General features: G+C 35.5%; 1 protein-coding gene across 4 annotated transcripts in view; it reads right to left on the reverse strand.

The window, feature by feature from the left end:
- LOC143222971 (protein jagged-1-like) overlaps positions 1-19,422 on the reverse strand; it is a 152,562-nt gene that overhangs the window by 56,939 nt on the left and 76,201 nt on the right. For 3 of the 4 annotated variants that reach the window (XM_076450255.1, XM_076450253.1, XM_076450256.1), the window contains exons 4-7: positions 14,942-15,002; positions 10,301-10,434; positions 9,943-10,071; positions 1,707-1,820 (exon numbers count right to left, since the gene is read on the reverse strand). In XM_076450255.1, coding sequence (XP_076306370.1) covers positions 1,707-1,820; positions 9,943-10,071; positions 10,301-10,434; positions 14,942-15,002 — 438 coding nt within the window. The remainder of the gene's footprint in view (positions 1-1,706; positions 1,821-9,942; positions 10,072-10,300; positions 10,435-14,941; positions 15,003-19,422) is intronic. The other variant, XM_076450254.1, reaches the window with a different exon arrangement.

The following is a 19,422-nucleotide window of genomic DNA, read 5'->3' on the forward strand; positions in this document are numbered from 1 at the left end:
TAATCCAATTAGACAAATTTCTTCTATACAATAAACCAAAAATCAATGGCAGGTAATTAGCTCTGTTGAACACCCGGAAAACGTTTTATGCAGCAATTGTGAACATTTAAAAACACCTTTATATATTGTTGTCGTTATGTTGTTTCAGTTGCATTATATATTAATAGCTTTTAAGTTTACTTTATAATAGGTGCCATGGAGGTCAGTCAGGAAACAGAATCGGCGAGAAAAGACAGTAGAAACGTATAGCTTAGTCGAGGCTAAACTTCGAATTACGTATTTAGAATTCGGTAATAGACTGCTAATAACTGTAACTGATTTACTATTATATATTTATTTTAATATTGATGTTTGTTTTAGTTACATATATATTTAGAAATGCGTGTAACTCATACTATTAAATGTGCATTGCGAAACTCCCGCCTATTCACTAAATTTGTGGAAGATTCTTGAGGGTAAGAATCAACAATGTTGCCTCAGCTGAAATTTCTAGAAACACTTCTCTCAAGCTTATAAACCAATATGACACACAAAGCAACAGTTATATTGTGAGTTTACAACAGTTGGTATACTATAAACCTCGGAAGCTATAAGTGAAATAAAGGCTTATTAATCGGGAAATTAGAGATATTTGATCAGGAACGTTTATAAATTTCGAGCATTACAAACCGCTTAACTTCAACGAAGTAACATCGGACGTTAGTATTTTTACGAAGACGTTATGTAACTTCAGCAGTGAAAAACGCACCTGTGATCAGCGAAGAGCTAGCTGGCTCTTCTTGCTCATTAACTGAAAGCAACTTATGCTTGAAGGTCTCGATAACATATCAAGGAAGTTCTGGATCGGATAAAAGACTCGATTTGTTTATAAGTTTGTAAAACGTTTGTATATAAATCATTATTTGTAATAACTATTTTTAGTAACCGTCATTATAAATTGTATTATTGTTTGTATATTAAATATATTTGTATTAAGAAAGAAAATTTTGTGTAACTATTTTGTTAACAAACGTAATATATTTGATACATCTCTAGATTTAATTAATTACTAAACTTAAATTACGATTTAACTCAGTTTTAGGCTACTTTAAATCGTAATACTTAACATAATAAATTAGAGGTTCGTTCGAGATAAATTATAATACATAAGTCATAATCATCTTGTTTCCGAAGTGGATCAACCAACTACAGTGTGAAGAGGAGGAAATGCGTTAGTACTTTTAATAACTTATGAAATTATAACTAGTGCAGACAAGACCTTTCTCCCAATACAACAGGGCTCATTAGGCCAGATTGGATACAAACATACACATTAGTGGTCTAGATGTTATGTATATATAGATATTATCGCCAACGGTATGAACAATGACTGTAATTGTGTGAACTATAAAACGTAAGTGAAGTGTAATTTTATTTAAGTCATTCACAAATTGGAACCAGGATAAATGTTTATAAATAATAGTTATTTATTTTATACTAATTACAGATTATCATTATATTGTTTGAATGGACTGCTATAATTCAGAAGAATCAGTGAACCTACAAGGGTAGTTTTGCTCCTAGGAGGGCTGATTACGTTAGCAATTTTAATAACTTACATGTGAAACTAAATAAGAATATGTAATAATGTAGATCTAGACAACATATTATAGAACCAGAAATAGGTAGAAGAAAAGATAGAGCCAAAACAAAAAAGGAATACTCACTTTTCTGACATCTCTCTCCATTCCATCCAGGTTTGCACGTGCAACTGTAAGTTCCATTGATTTCTGAACAAGTTCCGCCATTTGCACAAGGTGAAGTGGCACATGGATCATCAACTGTAAAGTACACATTGCCGTATTAAGAAAATTATTTTAATATAACACAAAATCTCAAGGCTTTTGTGTGTTCTTTTCTTTCTATGAAAACGACAGACCATGTCTAGCATTATCAATTATAACAAAATGGCAATACTAAGTACACTGTAGTACTGTCTCTGAGTTAGATTGCATATACGTTTACAATTAGCCTATGGACCGTTATATTTTCACAATTAACCTACGGACTGTTACATTTTCACAATTAGACTACAAAATGTTATATGTTTACAATTAGACTACGCACCATTATGTGTTAACAGTCAGACTATAAACTGTTTACAGTAGCGTAAGGGTATGTAGCCATACACATTCGAACAAGCACAAACACTCCCAATCCACATCGATGTTCATGCATATTTTCAATATTTTACTTTTGAAGGAAATGTAAATGCTAAGATTGCATACAGGCTTAGAAACACGTCACCTTTATGTGGCAGACCTAAGAAATGTGTTATCTAGCAACTCTGCAGCTAAATTGTGTAGAAAGACTCTTTTTGTTTGTTTTGAATTTCACGCAACACTACACGAGGGCTATCTGCGCTAGCCGCCCCTAATTAGCAGTTGAAATACTAGAGGAAAGGCAGTTAGTCATCACCTCTCACCGCCTGTCCTTTGGCTACTTTTTACCAACGAATAGTGGGGTTGATTAGCCATTATAACGTCCCACGGCTGAAAGGGCGAGCTGTTTGGTGAAACGTGGGTACAAACTCACAGATTGCACGTCGAGCACCCTAACATGCCAGGCCTCTCTTTTTGTTTAAACAGTTTTGAATAACAAGATATATAACGCTTATTAAAAATATATTTTTAGTAAAATTTTCAATTCTTTTTTGTGAAAGAAATTCGAAGTCACTGGTTAAGTTGTATTCTCAATACATCAATACACAATAATAGTAAAACAAAATTCAAAAATTTTTGTAGAGTTTAAGCTGTTGTTTCTGTTTTGATTTTAACAACTCTGCACAAGAGCTAACTTTAAGTACCATTGACTATGTGTTTTCCATCGACTTGTTATTTTGTACGGAAACTCGATTTTTCAGACTTTTTGCTGTTAACCCTTCTGTAGTTTGCGTAATAATTTGCTTCTCCAGATGCCTAAAAGACTAAGTAGGTCATAGATCCAGAAGCAAAAGGTAGAGGAAGAGGAAAACTAAATGGAAGGGGAGTGAAAATGATGAAGGGACGTACTGAAGAAAGTAATGAACTACATATTTCTTGCCTCTTGAAATCTTGCTGTCAGGGGTCATGTAGAGAAACGAATCTAGCTTCAAATCCCGGGAACTTCTGTGCACTATTTTGACTAATTTTCGAGTACAAACCAGTCCTAAAGACCCACTTGAATTATGTCGAATCACACCCTATCTCAACGCCTTTCTTGTAATGAGAATTCCAAAATGAATTTATAGATCTTCTACGTTCAAAATTGAAAGAGATGCTAATCGAAGGTATAGAGAAAAATAAATACCATGGAATCATACTGATTTCAACACTGAATTGTGCTAATCGAGATCAACTGTCACATGTTATGCAGTACCTCCTTATTAATTTTGAGAAGAAGAAGGCTACTTTGAAAGACTTTTTCTCAAATACATTTTCCTATATGAGAAAGAGAAAACGAATGATGATGCCTCTCTAGAATAAGTGGTCCTCCGAAAACTGGACTAGGATGATACTACATTAGGTGATTGACACTTGAAATGTTATGATAACGCTGCCACAATGGTGTCAGGAACTTTTTGAGAAGAATAAAAGTATACATATAGTTTATGTTGGGCTAATGATTCTTCTGTAGTAGGTGTTTGTGATTGCTCGGGTTGTTGGCAATAAATAAACAACGCGCACTCTGCTTGTTTTAAAATAATATATCCCAAATAAGTTAAATGTATGTACAGACATTCTTTCCACGTTGTATATCATAGTTGTATTTTAAATGCTATAAGGTTCTCTTCTTCTTGCCAAAAGCCCATTCAGGTCAAATCAGTTGTTTTAGGATTCAAATGTCAAGCCAAAATATTTTTTCTAATTTTATTTTAAACATTATCTGTGTATAATTCATTTATTCCTTTTCCTCTCTCTCTTTTTGGTCATAAGAGTATAGGTGTATAATTTACTTACGATGCCTCGTGAGTTATCCCAGTTGTATCTTGAACTTCTGATACTCGTCTGCTTTTTAGGGCTCAGCATGGCTAGTTGGTTAGGGCACTCGATTTGTAATATGAGGGTCACGGGTTCGAATCCCCTTCACACCAAAAATGCACGCCCTTTCAGCTACAAGGGCGTTATAATATGATGCTCAATCCTACAATTCGTTGGTAAAAGAGTAGCCCAAGAGTTGGTGGTGAGTGATGATGTGAAGCTGCCTTTCCTTTAGTCTTACACTGCTAGATTAGGGACAACTAGCGCAGATAGCCCTCATGTAGCGCGAAGTTCTAAAACGAAGCAAAGAATAATCAAACCGCTTTTTCCTATTAAGGACTACTTCCAATAAACGTCTATTTTTTACACACAAACCTACTTCTGTATGATCACCTGCTTTTAGTTAGTGCTAAGACAGGCAGGTTCAATTGCTTTAGAACACTCTTTGACGAGACAAATTATTCTTCTGACATGTCAGAAAATTGTCAATCTCATTTTATCATATCAACCGTTAGTCTATTCACTCCTCCAACGGTTAACTTTACGTTTTCTAACCGAAACGCTCCGTCATTCGGATTTACTTTTGGTTCTCTTCTCCCTCTCATTTCTCGTCTGTTTACCGCTATTTATAGATTTATCACTTAGACCTCCTAGAAATATCTACATACTTGACATCAGTGGGTTGCACATAACGTTCAATAGTTTCAACATCAATAACTTACAAACATAAGTTCCGACAATCGTCTGTTTTTAACTCTCTTATTATAGAAAAATTAAATAATCATGAAACACTCACTAATAAAATAAATAAATTAATAATACCTACACTAAACATATACACTTTTATACCTGACAATGGCAGACCACATTTCAGGACTGCAAAAAAGATCTCTGATCGGAATCCAAAGGCACTGTTCACAAATTGTGACAATCATAGTCTTAACTTGTGTCTTTCTCATGCTGCTACCCATGAGTTAGCTCTTGTAACATTTTTTGGTGTGATTCAGAATACTTACGAGTTCTTCTCTCGCTCTAGCTTACGATGGAAAGCCATGAAGAAAACGTTCAACGTCACCGGGAAGCAAGATTGCAATACTCAATGGATTTCCCTTGCTGATGCTGTGGTTGTGGACGAAGAAAATGTTGACACCATGCTAGGTGTTTTAGAAAATACGTCTGAAGAGGAGATTGCCACTGCTGAGACCAGAAAAGAAGCTCTTCATATAATCTAAAACATTCTGCAGTTCAATTTCTTGGTCCTCCTCCCTTTCTGGTCAAAGATCTTATACAATGTGAATCTGGTCCAGACATGTCTCCAAATCATAGAGTGAATTTCCAAGACGCCACCACATTTCTGTTCTTTCGGAGAGACTCTTTAGAGTTCCAAAGATGCAATAATTGACAACGAGTTGGCAGATGATAAGTAATGTTGTGAGGTAGTGGGTAGATATCATAAGACTAGTAATGCTGGTCTAACGGCTGAGAAAGAACTAAGACGTGTGATGAGAAGTGTTGTGGATAGATTGATTAAGAAGATAGGTAACTTCACCACTGATTCAGGTTTCTCTTGGATGTGAAGAAATTAATAGCTGATGAGGAGGACGTTTGGGACAGTTGCATTGACCTAGCTAGTTGGTATGATGGTGATACCAGTGGAACAAAGCTGTTCAACGAAAATACTGATTGCCGCGTGCTCAGAAAGACCTCCAGCCAAAGACAACTTCAGAACTTACTAAACTCTATATGTCTTACATAGAAGACATTTTTCCATATCTCAGATCAACACTAGAAATACTGATGACAGTCAGCGTGTCCATTGCTGGCAGTGTGAGGTAGTTCAGTCAGGTGAAACTATTCCTTACTTATCTGAGGGCTTCTATATGTCAATATTGTATTTGTGACCCAGCAGTATTTAATGTGAAAAGGGAAGCCCGATAAAGAATTGACGTAGACAACATCGCTAAAGAAGGCAAGAAAATAGTTATATAATTTATTAATGTTCGTCAGATGAAAACATTTCCTGTTGTTGTTTTTTTTAAAGATTTATCATGGAGGACATCATACCTATTATATCCGGGCGCACTAAACTCTCGCTATACCACTGAACTGTTACATTTTAACAGTTAAACTACAATCCGATATATGTTAATGGCTACAAACTTTTACTTGTTAACAGGTAGACGACAGACCGTTATGTGTTAACAGTAAGACTACAGACTTTTATATCTTAACATTCAGACCAGACTGATATACACTGCTGGCCAAAATCTTAAGGCCAATGAACATAAAGAAAAAATATGCATTTTGTGTTGTTACACTCAACTACTTATTTGAGTAGAGCTTCGAAAGATCAAAATAAGAAAGAGGAAAATAAAAGTAAAACCTTCTTTAGCAGTTAATAGGAAAGATGTGAACACTACGAAATTAGCCTGAATACTAGCTGGTCAAAAGTTTAAAACCATACTGAAACGAAGCGTTAATCGGTAAACACGTAACGAAATTTAGTCATTTGTGTTCAAGCATTAGTGTTGCCAACATCTCCCACTGACATTTCCTGTGTTACATTGGATAAAAACATGGCAAAGCCTAAAATGTCGATAGAGTTTGAACGTGGCAAAATTGTCGAGCTGCAAAAGCAAGGTCTCTCTCAACGTTCTATCGCTGGTGAGACTGGGTGTAGTAAAATTGCTATTGCAAATTCCTTAAAAACCCTGAGGGATAAGGAACGAAAATTTCAAGTGGTCGGCCCAAGAAAATTTCGCCGACGTCGAGCAGGAGGATTCGACGGGTTGTCTGGCAAGATACCAGCCGATCGTCGAATCAGATTTAGGCCCTTAAGGACGCAGAATGCAGCTCAAGAACAATAAGACGGCATCTTCGAGAGAAAGGCGTTAAAAACCGTAAACGTCTTCAAAGACCACGCCTCCTTCCACACCACGAAACAGCTCGGTTTAACTTTGCTGAGAAGCACCAAACATGAGACGTAGAAAAATGGACGAAGGTTTCGTTCTCTGATGAGAAAAAATTTATTCTGGATGGTCCAGATGGCTTCCAACGTTACTAGCACGATAAGGATATCCCACCGGAGACATTTTCTACACGACACAGTGGAGGAAGTTCCATCAGGATCTGAGGTGCTTTCTCCTTCCATGGAACAATGGAGCTTTAGGTTACACAGGGACGTCAAACAGCAGCTGACTACATTGGCATGTTGGAGAGAGTATCTTCATTGATTGAAAGCTCTCGCTTGTGTGAAAATGACTGGATCTTTCAGCAGGAAAATGCTGCAATCCACAATGCCCGCAGGACAAAGGACTTTTTCATGGCGAATAACGTGATTCTTTTGGACTATCCAGCGTGTTCGCCCGAACTGAACCCCATTGACAATGTTTGGGGTGGATGGCAAGGGAAGTCTATAGAAATGGACGTCAATTCCAAAGAGTGCATGACCTCCGTGAAGCCATCTTTACCACTTGGAATAACATTCCAGCCAGCCTTCTTTAAATCCTTATATCGACCATGCCAAAGCAAATGTTTGCAGTTATTCTCAATGACAGCCGTGCAACTCACTACTGAGATCTCTTGTTGGGCATTTCCTACTCTGTTTAGGACTTCTTTTTGATATGGTCTTAAACTTTTGACCAGCTAGTATTTAGGCTAATTTCATAGTGTTCACATTTTCCCTATTAAATGCTAAAAAAGTTTTTATGTTTATTTTTCCTTTTCTTACTTTGATCTTTCGAAACTCTACTCAAATAAGTGGTTGAGTCTAACAACGCAAAATGCATATTTTTTCTTTATGTTCATTGGCCTTAAGATTTTGACCAGCAGTGTATGTTAGTATTATATTAACAGACTACTGATCGTTATATATTAATAGTTAAACTACTGACCTTTATATGTTAACAACTAAACTAAAACAGTTAATATTAGACTGTTTATATTAATATTTTTTATACTTTACGTAAACAAATGTAGATTAGCTTTTGTAAATATGGCATTATCATGAAAACTAACTTTAAATTTTAAACTTTCATAACAAAGATTATTAACAATTGTTTTGTTCAGGTTATCTTGGAACCGCTACTGAACAATATTAAATTTGATATCAAACTATTTTCCAAATTTATTTGTTTCGCCACAAATTTCCAAGCTTCTTTCAGCATCAGGATTTAGTTTTTGAAGACCTGAGAGGATCAGGTTCGACATGACCTATTCTTGTGCTGCATTAATATGTTTTTTCCTCACTGATTTAACGTTTTGCCTAATGTATTTAATGTTTTAATGTCGCTTAATTATTTATTATTTATCTCCTCTTGAGGGCCAATGTCCATGTAACGTTATCTGGTTCCTGTTGTGTTTTTGCACAAGCATTATTTTCTTTGTTGTATTGTTGTGTCTTCTATTTTATGTGGTTTATGATTCATGTACTGTTCTATTCTGTATGGCATTAGCGGTATAAAGTGCTGTTTGGCTATGTTTATGATTAGTGCGATGCAATTTCTTGTATGGTTCTATGTTGAGTAATGATATCATAAAATGTTTGTTTGACTGCTTCAGTGATTGAGTTAGTGATTATTCTTGACTGTTTTCTTCTTGTGGTTGTTGTGTTACGTTCACTGTTGGTTGCGTGTTTGTTCGTTTCGTTTTTTTACTGAATTTGTGTATTTTTGCTGCCGGAGCATAAGTGAGTTTTTATATTATCAGCGTTGATAGCAATGTTCTTCTTTAGTTTGTGGTTGGTGTGTTTGTTTAATTTGTATTATTTTGTGTTTAAGATGCATGGGCAGGTGGTTTAAGTACGCGACTCGTAATATGAGGGTCGCGGGTTAGAATTCCCGTCACACCAAACATGCTTGCCCTTTCGACAGTGGGGTCGTTATCATGTTGCGGTCAATTCCAGCGGTGGATGGCGATGACCAGCTGCCTTTCCTCTAGTCTTACACTGCTAAATTAGGGAAGGCTAGCGCAGATAGCCCTCATGTAGCTTTGTGTGAAATTCAAAACTAGACAGACAAGTTTATGATGCGTATTTTGATGTATTTATATTTGGGAATGCTGTGTAGGTGTTTGTGTGTTGTTGCTGGCAGTTGCAGCAGAGTAATTAAGAGTTCTTTTTAACAGTGTTCTAAGTTCCCCCACAGCCAACGCAGAGAAGGAGAAACTTTAAAGCCCCAAACGGTTTTGTTTATTTTGAATTTCGCTCAAAACTATTTGCGCTAGCCGTTCCAGATGAATCAGTGGTAGTTAACAACACCAACCAATTGTTGGGTTATCCATTTACCAATTAATATTGGGGTTGACGGCAGTATTATATCGCCCTCATGGTTGAAAAAGCGAGATGTAGTGATTCGAACTTACGACTTAGAGATTGTGAGATGAGTGCCTTAACCACTAGACCGAAACAGTATGATGTACCACGTGGCTTTATAGTTGGCTTACTTTTATTTATTTACAGAAATTACTTTAAATCCAAAATCGTTGAGAGATAGGAGGTAGATAGAGCAACAGCAGAGATCTATATATTCTGAATGTCAGACACGAGGAGCAAGTTCTACGTAAGTATAAATAATACGACGTTTTTTTAAATAATGCACGCGCCAAAATTGCTTACTTGTAAGAGGATAAAAACTGGTCTTTACAAGTGTAAACCACGCCACTGCAAGTTAAGTAGTAGCAGTGAAGAAGTTACGTTTAACCTTTAATATTTTACCATTACATCTTTGATAAAGTTGATATTGTAAAGTTGCTACTATTGAAACATAAATAGTTAAAAGTAACAGTTTTTGCCAATTTACTACAGAAAAAGGCTATTTATTATTATTATTACGAAGTAATAGGTTCTCTTTTCTGTAAACGAACAAAGGCTAAGTTCACCATCAACACTTGTTTATGCTTTCTTGTCAAGGGCATATTTGAGGCTTTACTTATATAATAGTCTCACCTAACTCACCTACTTCACAATTGACTCCAGAAAATCCCTCCGGGCAGCGACACCTATACTCATCAGGTGGCGTGTTTTCACAAATTCCGCCGTTCTGGCATGGTTCATGGGTTCCACAGTAGTTAAGATCTATTGATGAACAAATTGCACATCATCAGTCTAGAAATCTGCATAAAATAACTTACGTAAAAAAACATGTCCCAGTGGGGTACATGTCACCAATCCACTGAATGCGACTACGCTTAAAACCTGAAAGGTATAAATAAACCCATTTGTTGTTTTCTACCTTCAGTTGTAAATAGTGTAGTCGATCTTTAATAATATTAAATGAAAATTAATCTTGCAGTCTACTACTTACCTTTGTTGCAAAGAAATCCACCCCAGTTGACGTAACATTTACATTGCCAAGGCTCGTTTTCACAGTACCCATGCTTGCATCCTGGATAGGGGGAACACTTATCGCATAACTCGGATTCCCAGCCGGGACGACATCTAGTGCCAAACATATGATAATTAAGTTAATTAATTGAATTATGTTTCAGCCTGCCAGACTTTACGAACAAACATAATTTTGTTATTTCTTACTGTATAAACTACAGGCGATAAGGCAAACAAAAAATTTCTTTTCAAAATAGACTTCATTTTGCATAATATCACAGCACAATATTCTGTTTGTACAATACTAAAAACTATAATTTCTAACTTACTGCGATTGTCTGATATACTACATTCTTAATATATACAGAGACCTTTATCGAAGTTCTAAAACAACTTATTCCATTCGTCAGAAGCAGGCCTGGCATGGCCAGGTGCTTAAAGGCACTTGACTCGTAATCCGAGGGTCGCGGGATCTAATACCCGTCACACCAAACATGCTCGCCCTTTCAGCCGTGGGGGCGTCATTATGTGATGGTGAATCCCACTCTTCGTTGGTAAAAAAGTAGCCCAAGAGTTGGCGGTGGGTGATGATAACTAGTTGTCTTCCCTCTAGTCTTACACTGCTAAATTAGGGACGGCTAGCTCAGATAGCCTTCGAGTAGCTTTGCGCGAAATTCAAAATAAACCATTCGTCAGAAGTTTATATGCAAAAAGAGGCTAAACTAGATAGATTATATCTCTTCTGCTACTTGAAATAATAGAACTTTTTCCATACACAGCTCGTTTTTGCATATAAATTTCTCAACAAGTGGGTTTCTCGACATCACTGATCATTCGTCAGAAGCATTCCGGCGACATAAACTGGCACTTAGTTTTATGTGTTGCACTCCATAAAAACAAACATGTAGTGAATTATGCAGAACACAAACGGTCACTTCACCATCAAATATTCTATTTAAAATGGGACAGATCGTAAAATGATTGCATAGTGTTAAAGTTCTAACTGTAATGAAAACGTATATTTAAAGTTAAAATACATAATTATATATATTTATTTCTTATTATCACCCCTTGTCGTACGTGTTCCACCAATTTTTGCATCTGTTATTAGTTTGGAATACTTCGTACTTTTATGGGTCGTTATTATCAACTAGCTTAATTAAAATATTACTTATTGAAATAGGAGTTGCATGCATTGCAGCTTTCAGTATCTTGCGTTTTTATCGAATTTGAAAAAAATGGTTCTTGTTATTTGGGCTACCAATCCCACACCTATTGTATGCAGTTCAGTCATTTACCACCACACTACCTAGGATTTTCTTCGATAATAAATGTATTATAAGTGAAGAAGTTCATAATGTATTATTGGTCTCAAAGTTGAAAAATCATTTAATATTTTATCACGTAGGTTTTTATGTTTATTAATAATTCTTACAACGGATAGATATACCAAGAGATCTCTTGGAATAAGAAAGGTCAGAAGCTTTGTAGCTGCTATTTTTTCCTCACTGAGAGTTACGAAATTAGATAAGAATGATGTATTTTTAGCAAAGAATGAGTTAGTCCTAAGATTAAACAGGTATAACATACTTCCAGTTTACGAATGCGCTTAGCTGGCGTTAAAAAAATAAAAGTTATTTTATAACATACAAAAAGTAGAAGACAGGGAACAAGAACCGTAGCTTCACTTAAATAAAGAACACTTTTTCGTTTTTTTGTAATGAGCAAAGCCATACTGGGTTATCTAATATGCCCACCTCGTAGAATCGAACCGTGGATTTTAGCGTTGTCAGTACGTAAACTTACTATTGTCCCGCCGGGGGATGAACAGTGTAACAATTATGTTTATTAGATGTTTGCCACTCCTTTTTTTTTTTTTTAATTGCAACCTTCTAGTTATGTCCCTAACTTCATTTACTTTGTAAGTATATTTTTAAGAAATATTGTTGCTTCTTCGCAATAAAATGTTATTATATTTACAAATTCAGATATTCAAACTAAAGAACAATTGATTAAATTTTGAAATTTACAGAGAATCGTTGACACATTTTACGGCTCTGAAGGCTCAAGCTCCCAAGCGGCACAGCAGTATGTCTGCGGACTCACATTGATAAAAATCTCGTTTCGATATCCATGGTGAGCAGAGCACAGGTAGCCCATTGTGTAGCTTTGTGCTTAATTCTAAATAATCAAATAATCGATAAATTGAAGGCTTAAAATTGAAATCTTAGAAAATTCCAGGAAAACTACAGAGGAAATTTTGAAAATTCTAAACGATAAGTTTTCGAGCTGATCTCTCTCAACCAGTTATCAGGAATACAGTTTGTATAATAAACTACACACAAAGTATATTTATTGACTGAATATTACATTCAACCAAGATTAAATTTTTATTTTTAAGCAATAAAGTTATTGTAAAGTTTGGATATACAAGTTTTCCTTCTCTGACCGCAACGTCTCTCGGTAGGACAGCGATAAATCTACGGTTTTACAACGCTAAAATTAGTGGTTCTATTTCCCTTGATGGACATAGTAGATAACCCGATTTGGATTTGTTATAAACCTCTCCATACACACAGACACTCTTACTGTAACATTCCTAAGAGGTTTCTCCAGATGGGGCCAGCATGGCCAGGTGGTTAAGGCGCTCGACTCGTAATCTGAGGGTCGCGTATTCGAATTCCCGTCACACCAAAACATGCTCGCCATTTCAGTCGTGGAGGTGTTATAACGTGACAGTCAATCCCATAATTCTTTGGTAAAAGAGTAACCCAAGAGTTGGCTGTGGGTGGTGATGACTGTTTGCTTTCCCTCTAGTTTTACACTGCTAAATTAAGGACAGCTAGCTCAGATAGCCCTCGTGTAGCTTTGTGCGAAATTCATAAAACAAACAAACAATTCTCCAGATTGACGAAACATACCACTCAAATACGTTTTCTTGAGTGAAATTATTCGAGACGACAAAGTAAGCCAACTATCACCATATTGCAGGCTTTATAAAATTACCACAGATAATAATAGCCAGTCTATTATTTCGCATTACAAATTTTGGAAAAAATCCAGATGACAAAATTATCTAATTATAATTACATAGGAAGCTTTATAAAATTACCCAAATGACAAGGTTTGCTAATTATCATCGCAAAATAGATTTAATAAAATTACCCCAGATGATAATGTCGGTTAATCGGCATCATTAAACAGATGTTTAAAAAATCAGGGTCAACCAATATTATTGGAATGAAGATTTAATGAAATTATCTCAGGATGACACGGTCAGCCAAATATCATCATACCACAAACTTCATAATATTAACCGAGATAAAATAAATCAGATTTACTAGAATTGCCTCTAACAACAAAGTCGGTCAGTTATAATCATACTGTAGATTTTATAAAAATTACCCGAGATTACAAGATCAGCCAGATTATAATCATATTTCAGATGTCACAAGATCGTCTAATAATTATGATACTGCATATTTTAGTAAATTAATTACTTGAATAAAATATGTTATAAGGCCTATTCTTGTTTTAAGATGAAATGTAACAACATATTATTTGACTATTGGTATGATAATTTGTGTCATTTCCTGTATTAATGAATTTATTTACTATTCGTATCCTACAAACATGACTTTTATTTCATTTGATCATTGCTGAAAATTGGTTAAAATATTTAGCAAACATATCATTTTATGATGAGTGATTATCTTGGATGAAGAGTATCGTTATAAGGTCCTTAAACCACCAGCAGTTCATCAGAAGTTAGGTATAAAGAGCTACCTGGTATAGTCGTTCTATTTCTGGTGTATATACCGCTTTTCAGCTATCTAGAGCGTCTCAAAGTCGAAAATCGGCGAAGACCCAACATCAAGGTTTATTTATTTTAGTTCATTATACTTTTTTTCTTCACCAGGCCTAGTGTCTACCTAGTTCTCGTAGTGAACTATGATTGTATCACCATTGGATAGAATGAAACAATTTTTACAATATTTTATGAGCATTCTATACAAAACTTATAAAGCTTTACAATATACTCTATAAGCTAAAAACCCACGTGCGCCATTTTATAAAAATTAACCAACAAGTATCAGGACAAAACTTATCGCTAAATAAAGAAACCTGTGTAAGGTTGGCTACTGAACCAAATATGATAAGGATGGAAGTTGACATATCATTTGATCTGGCTAGTGATCATATAGCAGATTAAGCTGACTTAATTTTACATGGAGAATAAAACTTGTAAATTACTGGTTTCCTCACTCATAAAACAAATAAAACTGTAAATTCCAACAGTGAAATGCTACTCTGTTGCAAAATAATCATAAAAATAATATTATAAAGTTAACGAAAGGAAAGGTATAATGATCAAACACTCTATTCAAACACCAAGTTTTCGACAGACAAAGTGGGAAAACCAGTAATGTAAGGATTTTATTTTACATGTAAAGTCGAAAATTATTAGTTTCCTATATGATCATTAGTGGATCAAGTCATCTGTCCGCTTCCATCCCTGTCTTGTTTGTCGCTTGTTTTCAAGTTCACTAGCCAGATTTATATAGCATTTTTATTTAGCGATAATATTTCCTTATGTTATCATCAACAGAGAATGACTTACCTACATTCACCAGGTTTATTGCAATGTCCATGTTGAGGATGGCATCCTTCTTTACACACGGCTGTAACATAGAATGTGATAGTAGATATTTATATTATTTCCAAGTACACAAAAGCATAATTTAGACTTTTGAAACAAGATAAAGTTTGGGTAGGGTGCAGCAAAGAAAATAAGTCATTTTAGCCCAAATAAATGTATATAACTTTCATGTGTGTTTTTTTATAGCAAAGCCACATCGGGCTATCTGCTGAGCCCACCGAAGTGAATTGAATTCTTGATTTTAGCATTGTATATCCATAGACTTAACGCTGTACCAGCGGGGTCTATAACTTTCATACTTCAATTTTTTTAAGGTAATAGAAAAGGCACTAAACAAGATCAATATCATTCTCCTGATGAGGTGGGCTGCTTATGGTACAGTAGTTAACGTTTAGAGCTGTGAATCGAAAGGTCCAACGTTTGTTCCATGATATAAATGATCGCGCTCCACTATCCAGTTTTGCATGAGCTATAACAGTGGTAGCCTTTTCTCTTATTCTGTTCAAAGGTGGACACAATCGAAGTGGCGCCTGATGTTGATTGCTAGCAGCTTTCCTTCGTTCATAATTAAATAAAGTTACATTTGAACCCTAGATGAATCTAATCTAGCCTGTTAGTTTATATGCACCTAAGGTTTTTTTCAGGTTGAAAATCCAAATTCCAACTACTTGATTAAGAACAAAATGAAATTTAACTAGCTTGTAAGGGAATTCATCAAAATACCCTACCATAAGAAGTAGAATTTCCCGATGAATAGGAAGGTGAGTTGTTTTTTTCTTTGGCAACAACGTGAACAAATAAATCTAAAATAAACATATTTATGAAAACATATCAACTTACATCATACAGCGAAATACACTACACAAAAGAATTAAAGGCTAGTCGGAATTTTTAATGTTTTACCTATGGCAACTTAAAAGCGTTGTTATAAAATAAGTTACTCCACCAGATCATTGTTTTGTAAAACAGGAATTTAATGATAAGTCATACGATCTGATATGCAAATAAATAGTTAAGCTATATAAATAGATCCCATACGATACTGTTTAACTTTAGACTGGATCACACAGTTTAAAGCAACCTTGACTGTTGGTGAATTGTGCTTAGGTCTCCAAGACGATGAATAGATGTTAAAATCATTAGGAAAGCCATACCACGAATGAAAGCCAGTCAAAGACAATACATTATTGCAGACGTATTACTAGTTTCTCGATGTGTCGTTGGCAGAATGTGGAACAACTTCCAAAATAATGACACAGTTGCTTCGACACCTTAATGAAGCTATTTGTTCACTGCAGTAACTTTCTTTCAACAAACTCATGTTACTCTGTTCTAGATGACGTATATGAATGCACTATGCATATTTATTTTCTTGTACTGTTATGGTATTTATTTTGAATTTATTCTTTTTTATGTATATATGCAGGTTTCATATAACACGTGGTCGAGAAAGCCGTTAAGAAGACTTTCTTCTAGCTTCCTTCATTCCTTTCTTATTCTTGAGTGGATAATACCTATTTTTCCCAGGAAAATATTTCAACAACAAACTATATAGTGCAAGAACGTCGGTAGCAGTGTTCTTGAATTGTCAATCAGGTTGAACCTCGAGGTTAATATTGATCATTTTCTGAAGTGATTTAGGTAGGAATTGTCTGGGATGGTTAAACAACACCTGGTTATGAGTTTGGACATTACATCTCTAACTCCATAAAACATTTTAATGAAAAGAAATGCTGGGAATGCAAGACAGCCATTACTAACTTGTGCTGGAGATTCGACCTAGTGGAAAGCAGACGCTTGAAAGAGTAGTACCATAGAAAGCTTGATCACTTATATTACTGATTATTTGCACTGTATGTATAATAAAGTTTATCTTGCATTTGGTTTGATGAACCACGAGGATAACCTCATTCACAAAATTGTGGAAAAGCAATTCAACATCACCAGGATTTACAAGATTTTATCCTTACCAAGACAGTTTCTCTCATAATGTGGTATTCACTGATAACTTCAAGACTGTTGCAAGAGGGGAAGAAGTCTGCAATAATAGGTACAGTTATTTAATCTTGGATAGATAATCCTATCGAGTACCTACATCACACCAGGTTTAAATTTAGCTTAGGGTCAACCACCCACCCACAAATCCTGGGTTTGTGATGTAGTCATACTAGCATCCAATGAATAGGTCCTCACATGGTTTACATACCATAGCTTATGCTACCTGATGTCTGGTATAAGCTCAGCTCTATTAATGTTGGATGGGATTTGAGTTTTGCTGACCAGAGTGGAAAAAAAGAAATAAAGCTCTTAGTTAATGTAAAAGCAGCTAGACCATTGATATTACTTGCGGTATATTAGGTATTCTGAGCATAAGCACCACTTTGGTCAATTGATGAATATCATGTTGGTGTTACAAGTATAGTTATCTTATGTTGACCAGAGAGCCTCTTGGAACACTGAACGTTTTGAGTGTATGTGAAATAGAAAAATACAACACTTCAATTACTCCCAAGTATGCAGGTTGTGTCCTATGGTTTACTATGGACAGTTTTTGTTTGTTTGCTTTTTTAAATTTTGTGCAAAGCTACATGAGGGCTATCTGTGCTAGTCGTCCCTAATTTAGCAGTGTAAGACAAGAGGGAAGGTAGCTAGTCATTACCACCTACCGCCAACTCTTGGTCTACTCTTTTACCAACGAATAGTGGGATTGACCTTCATATTATGACATTCTCACAGTTGAAAGGGCTAGCATGTTTGGTGTGACGGGGATTAGAACCAGTGACCCTCAGATTACGAGTCGAGTGCCTTAACTACCTGGCCATGCCGAACCCTAATGAACAATGTCTAATACACCAGTGCAATGTAATACAGTGATAAAGATCATCCACAAAAAAGGCTGTTACTTGCTCAATGGGGGACTAAGTTCCAATGTTATTCTGCACACTGGAATTATTATTGGCATGGTAAATTAAGTGGAAGTAACTAATGTTAGCAGTAAATATAAATTTGCATTTGTCACACTATGTTTGAAGGTAAATACATTCATAACAACACATCTTACATCACTAGTTAAGAATTGTGTAGATAATCTAGACTCAATGGAGTGGCAGCAACTTAATATGCTGATGTATTTATGGGATTTGAATAGCCAATTGGGCCAAGCATCAAACATACAATGTTACGCAGATACAACTAATGCATATCCAACTAAGTAATCACTGTGCAGGCTTCCCTGGAGCACCAGAGATGTAATCAATGTTGTAGTGCAGCAGGTTTTATAGGACAGAATTAAACAGCCTTCAAAAAGTGCTTAGTCATTGCCACTAATTATTGTTAGGAAGGTAGAAGGTATGTCAGGTTGTGCATTCATTTTATATGAACGAACACAGTACTTTGCATTGACTGTTTTCCATTATCGCAAACAACTAACGAAAGGGCCCACTAGTTCAATACGTTAGATCTATAATCCAGATAATCAAAATTGAATTGTATCGGTGATTATTTATTTTATAATGCTTGAAAAGCAAAACGTGCGAGTATATAGTGGCTTGTAGGTGGTGGCACTTTACTATAGGACTACTATCAAGCTGTAACTTTGAATAGTAACTCAAGATATTTATGAAATGATATAAGTGGAATCCTAAGGCAGTCTTTTCTAAGCTATCAGTATATGTGATGACGTGTATTATATATATGGCAATACACGTATAAAATAAATATAGGGGTGTGGTCCCATATGTGTGTTAGAACATTACATGAATTCTTACAAGTTGTTTAATACCAATGGATCAATTACATAATGAACAAAATTAAGTCACATATGAATTGAAATAAATAATTAGATCTAGCTGTTAAAACCTTACTGACCTCTCAGGTATTACTTGAAGATACAGTGTATTGTTTGTTTGCTTGTTTTGAATTTCGTACAAAGCTACACGAAGGCTATTTGAGCTAGCCGTCCATAATTTAAGCAGTATAAGACTAAAAGGGAAGGCAGCTAGACATCACCGCCCACTGCCAAGTCTTGGACTACTCTTATATCCACGAAGAATGGGATTGACAGTAACAATATAACGTCCCCTCTGCTGAAAGAGCGAGCATGTTTGGTGTGAGCGCGATTCGAACCCGCGACCCTCAGATGAGGAGTCGAGTACCTTAACCACCTGGCCATGCCGGGCCAGATACACCGTCTCTATTATTTATATTAGTATTCGTGAGGGAATGTTTCGATTTTAACACAAACATTGACGACAAGTGAATTTTATGAAAAGATAAAAGGAGTTGTTAGACACTATGTCGAGTAAAAAATAGTTTTACTTGATAATTTTGATAAGAGTAGTACAGTACGTTGTAATTTTGATTGAATAAAAATGCTTATGAGTAGATGAAATTACCATTAGTATACAAAATTCAAATTCAGTGTCTTGGATATTATAACAAGT

This window comes from Tachypleus tridentatus, chromosome 8 (assembly GCF_004210375.1).
Source record: "Tachypleus tridentatus isolate NWPU-2018 chromosome 8, ASM421037v1, whole genome shotgun sequence".
NCBI lineage: Eukaryota > Metazoa > Arthropoda > Merostomata > Xiphosura > Limulidae > Tachypleus > Tachypleus tridentatus.